This window comes from Macrobrachium rosenbergii, chromosome 23 (genome assembly GCF_040412425.1).
Source record: "Macrobrachium rosenbergii isolate ZJJX-2024 chromosome 23, ASM4041242v1, whole genome shotgun sequence".
Classification (NCBI taxonomy): Eukaryota; Metazoa; Arthropoda; class Malacostraca; order Decapoda; family Palaemonidae; genus Macrobrachium; species Macrobrachium rosenbergii.
In genome coordinates, this window is record NC_089763.1 from 20,890,995 (window position 1) to 20,895,994 (window position 5,000).

General features: G+C 32.6%; 1 protein-coding gene across 1 annotated transcript in view; it reads left to right on the forward strand.

Moving 5' to 3' along the window:
* LOC136851037 (uncharacterized) overlaps positions 1 to 5,000 on the forward strand; it is a 74,487-nt gene that overhangs the window by 55,540 nt on the left and 13,947 nt on the right. Inside the window, exon 8 of the mRNA XM_067125007.1 lies at positions 4,568 to 4,718. Within this exon, the coding sequence (XP_066981108.1) occupies positions 4,568 to 4,718 (151 nt within the window). The remainder of the gene's footprint in view (positions 1 to 4,567; positions 4,719 to 5,000) is intronic.

Genomic DNA, 5,000 nt, shown 5'->3' on the forward strand with positions numbered 1-5,000 from the left:
TTTCCTGGGCTTCTTTAATTGATGTAACTATTTTTAGCATGCAACAAGGCTCTTGTGAGGGAAGGGAATTTTCCTTTTTTATCAATACTCGTTTTTATCAGCATACTTGTATAGATATAAAAACTTTTTTTTGTGCAAGTCAAAATTTTATTGCAAAATTACTTCAGAAAACACATAAACGAAAACAGAGAGAGAGAGAGAGAGAGAGAGAGAGAGAGAGAGAGAGAGAGAGAGAGAGAGAGAGAGAGAGAGAGAGGAAAGTTGAAATTGTCAACAAAAAGTTGAGCAGAAAACAATAAAAAGGAACAAAGGAGTACCAATCGTAATAAAGACACAAATGAGAGAGAGAGAGAGAGAGAGAGAGAGAGAGAGAGAGAGAGAGAATGACGAAATTGTCAACAAAAAAGTTAAGCAGAAAACAATAAAAAGGAACAAACAAGTACCACTCGTCATAAAAACACAAACGATAGCAGAGAGAGAGAGAGAGAGAGAGAGAGAGAGAGAGAGAGAGAGAGAGAGAGAGAGAGCGACGAAATTGGCAAACAAAAGTCTAAACAGAAAACAACGAAAGGGAACAACGGAGTGCCACTTGCAGTACGTGAATGTGTCGCGAGTGAAAGGCATTTTTCCTCTTATGGAAGTGCATTGTGTAAGCAGGAGGATCCGGTGCTTTTATTGTCTATTGTTGTTGACGCAATTACAGCGTCGGCTTTTAATTTCCCTCCTTTTGATACTTGGCGTGTGTGACGCACGTTTGACATTTCCGCTGCGAGGCTATTCGAAATATGTTGTCAGAGGGAAAGGTGACGACAGTTTCGCTATTTTGCTAATGCTTTTACTGTTTTGTTATGAGGGAGTTCTGACTACTGCTTTATTGAGGAATTAGTTTGAATTTTAGTCTAATATTACAATTTTATTTTTGTAGTGAGGAAGTTCTGACTACTGCTTTATCACAAAGTTTTATTTTGTTATGAGGAGTTCTGACTTCTGCTTTGAGGAGTAATGGGGAGTTCTGACTACTGCTTTATTGAGGAATTAGTTTAAATTTTGCTCTAATATCACAGAAGTTTTACTATTTTGTAATGGGGTTCAGACTACTGCTTTATCGAGGAATTAGTTTAAATTTTACTCTAATATCACACAGTTTTACTATTTTGTAATGGGGAGTTCTGACTACTGCTTTATTGAGGAGTTAGTTTTAAATTTTACTCTAATATCACAGAAGTTTTACTATTTTGTAATGGGGAGTTGTGACTACTGCTTTATCGAGGAATTAGTTTAAATTTTACTCTAATATCACAAGTTTACTATTTTGTAATGGGGAGTTCTGACTGCTTTATTGAGGAGTTAGTTTGAATTTTACTCTAATATCACAGAGTTTTACTATTTTGTAATGGGGGAGTTGGACTACTGCTTTATCGAGGAATTAGTTTAATTTATTTATCACAGAAGTTTTACTATTTTGTAATAAGGGAGTTCTGACTACTGCTTTATCGAGGAATTTAAATTTTACCTAATATCACAGAAGTTTTACTATTTTGTAATGGGGGAGTTCTGACTACTGCTTTATTGAGGAGTTAGTTTGAATTTACTCTAATATCACAGAAGTTTTACTTTTTTGTAATGGGGAGTTGTGACTACTGCTTTATCGAGGAATTAGTTTAAATTTTACTCTAATATCACAGAAGTTTTACTATTTTGTAATGGGGAGTTCTGATTTATCGAGGAATTAGTTTGAATTTTACTAATATCACAGAAGTTTTACTATTTGTAAATTGAGTTCTGAATATCGAGTTTAGAATTTTACTCTAATATCACAGAAGTTTTACTATTTTTGTAATGAGGAGTTCTGACTACTTCTTTATCGAGGAATTAGTTTGAATTTTACTCTAATATCACAGAAGTTTTACTATTTTGTAATGAGGGAGTTCTGACTACTGCTTTATCGAGGAATTAGTTTGAATTTTACTCTAATATCACAGAAGTTTGACTATTTTGTAATGAGGAGTTCTAACCATTGCTTTATCGAGGAATTAGTTTGAATTTTACGAAGGTTTACTTATTTTGTAAAATGAGGAGTTCTAACTGCTTTTATCTTAGTTTGAACTTTATTCAAATATCAGATTAGTTTTACTATTTTGTAATGGGGGTTGTGAGCTTTATTGAAATTAGTTTGAATTTTACTCTAATATCACAGAAGTTTTACTATTTTGTAATGGGGGGAGTTCTGACTACTGCTTTATTGAGGAATTAGTTTGAATTTTACAATATCACAGAAGTTTTACTATTTTGTAATGGGGGAGTTCTGACTACTGCTTTATCGAGGAATTAGTTAATATTACTCTAATATCACAGGAGTTTTACTATTTTGAAATGAGGGAGTTCTGACTACTGCTTTATCGAGGAATTAGTTTGAATTTTACTCTAATATCACAGAAGTTTTACTATTTTGAAATGAGGGAGTTCTGACTACTGCTTTATCGAGGAATTAGTTTGAATTTTACTCTAATATCACAGAAGTTTTACTATTTTGTAATGAGGGAGTTCTAACCACTGCTTTATCGAGGAATTAGTTTGAATTTTATTCAAATATCAGATTAGTTTTACTATTTTGTAATGGGGGAGTTCTGACTACTGCTTTATTGAGGAATTAGTTTGAATTTTACTCTAATATCACAGAAGTTTTACTATTTTGTAATGGGGGAGTTCTGACTACTGCTTTATCGAGGAATTAGTTTGAATTTTACTCTAATATCACAGAAGTTTTACTATTTTGTAATGGGGGAGTTCTGACTACTGCTTTATCGAGGAATTAGTTTGAATATTACTCTAATATCACAGAAGTTTTACTATTTTGAAATGAGGGAGTTCTGACTACTGCTTTATCGAGGAATTAGTTTGAATTTTACTCTAATATCACAGAAGTTTTATATTTTGTAATGAGGGAGTTCTGATCACTGCTATATCGAGAATTAGTTTGAATTTTACTCTAATATCCAGAAGTTTTACTATTTTGTAATGAGGGAGTTCTAACCACTGCTTTATCGAGGAATTAGTTTGAATTTTATTCAAATATCAGATTAGTTTTACTATTTTGTAATAAGGGAGTTATGACTACTGCTTTATTGAGGAATTAGTTTGAATTTTACTCTAATATCACGGAAGTTTACTATTTTGTAATGAGGGAATTCTGACTACTGCTTTATCGAGGAATTAGTTTGAATTTTACTCTAACATCACAAAATTTTTACTATTTTGTAATGAGAGAGTTCTAACTATGCTTTTGTTGAAGAATCAGTTTGGATTTGACTCTAACAGCAGGAAAAACTATCTAAAGAATGCAGCTGTAAGTTTTGTGTTGTCCATAACATATGACGGATTTTATTTAAAAAAAAAATGGATGTTGTACCAGGTAGCTGAATTATTATACATCTCTTAGTTAAACTACAATCCTGTTTAAGAATAAAACTAATGAGACCTGCTTATATTAATTTTCTTTATATAATTAATCTGAAGTATAATTCCTGTGATTTAAATAACTATAACAAATATATAGAAAACTCACTTTTGGCTACAATTTATATGCAAATTGTTATAAAACGAAACCAATCCTTACAGTAATAAATACCTTCTAACTTATTATCACTTCAGTCAAAGGGTAGTAATTCTAAGCCTCATTGTAGAAATGAATTCTACCTTTAAGGAGGATGCTTCGAAATCCTAAAATTTTGTCTCCCAGAAGAATGGAAGTTATCATGTCTTTGCAAAAGAATAATCAAACCTCGTGAAGGACAAAATATCCTTTGAAATACCCTTATCAAGGACTGCAAGCCTTGTTCTTCTAAAGACAAAAATTTTCTTCTAGGAAAATTGTTTGTAGACAGAAAATTATCCCTTTGAAAAACACAAGTATGTTCAGTCACTTACTCAACTTTATATCCGAAGCATTGTCTTGTGAGAGACAGAATTGTCCTTTGGGAAGATCACTTAGAAGTTCTCTCACTTACTTAACAAAATATCTAAAGCACCATTGTCTTTGCAGACGGGAAAATGTATAAAAGCCCTCTCATTTGATCAAAGATCTGAAGGCTATGTCTCTTTGTAGACAGGAAATTGTCATTTAGGGAAAACACTTAGATGTCCTCTCACTTAATCATACAAAGACCTGACATTGTCTCTGCAGACGAGAAAATTTTCTTTTGGGGGAAGTATTTAAATCTTTTACTCAACCAAAGATCCGAAAACCAATATGTCTTTGCAGACTGGAAAATATTCTTTTGGAGAAGGTATTTAAATTTCCTTTCACTCAACCAAAGATCTGAAAAACAATGTGTTCACAGACTGAAAAAAATATTCCTTTGGTGTAAGCACTGAAAGATACTGTTACTCAACTAAAGATCTGAAAAATATTATGTGCTTGCAGACTGAAAAAATTCCTTTTGCGAAAGCATTTAAATCTTCTTTTACTCAAACAAAGATCTGAAAACCATTATATCTTTGCAGAGGGGGAAATTTTCTTTTCAAAAAGGTATTCAACCAAAGATTTGAAATCCGTGTCTCTTTGCAGAAGTGGAATCGGCCTTCAGGGAAGGCAGGATCGCCAGTCTGATAGGTGTGGAGGGGGGCCACGCTATTCAGAATTCCTTAGGCGTCCTACGAGCACTCAGGGATCTGGGAGTTAGATATCTGACCCTCACTCATAAATGCAGTACACCTTGGTAAGTATTTCTGTTGTCTTTCTATGTTAGTTTTTCAGTGATTTCCTTTGCCTATTTCAAATCCTCAATTTGGGTAATAGGATGATTGAGAATTGCTTACTAGTTACATAATTTTTCTTCATTTTTAATTTATTTTTGAGTCAAGATTGAGATATAGATGAATTATAAAGTGGGCTTTGCATTTATATGACAACTTAGTTTCTTTTTTTTGGTTTGTCTAAAGTGACTTCAAAAATGACATGAAATAGATGTCAAAATACATTTTCACTGAATAACTTTTTT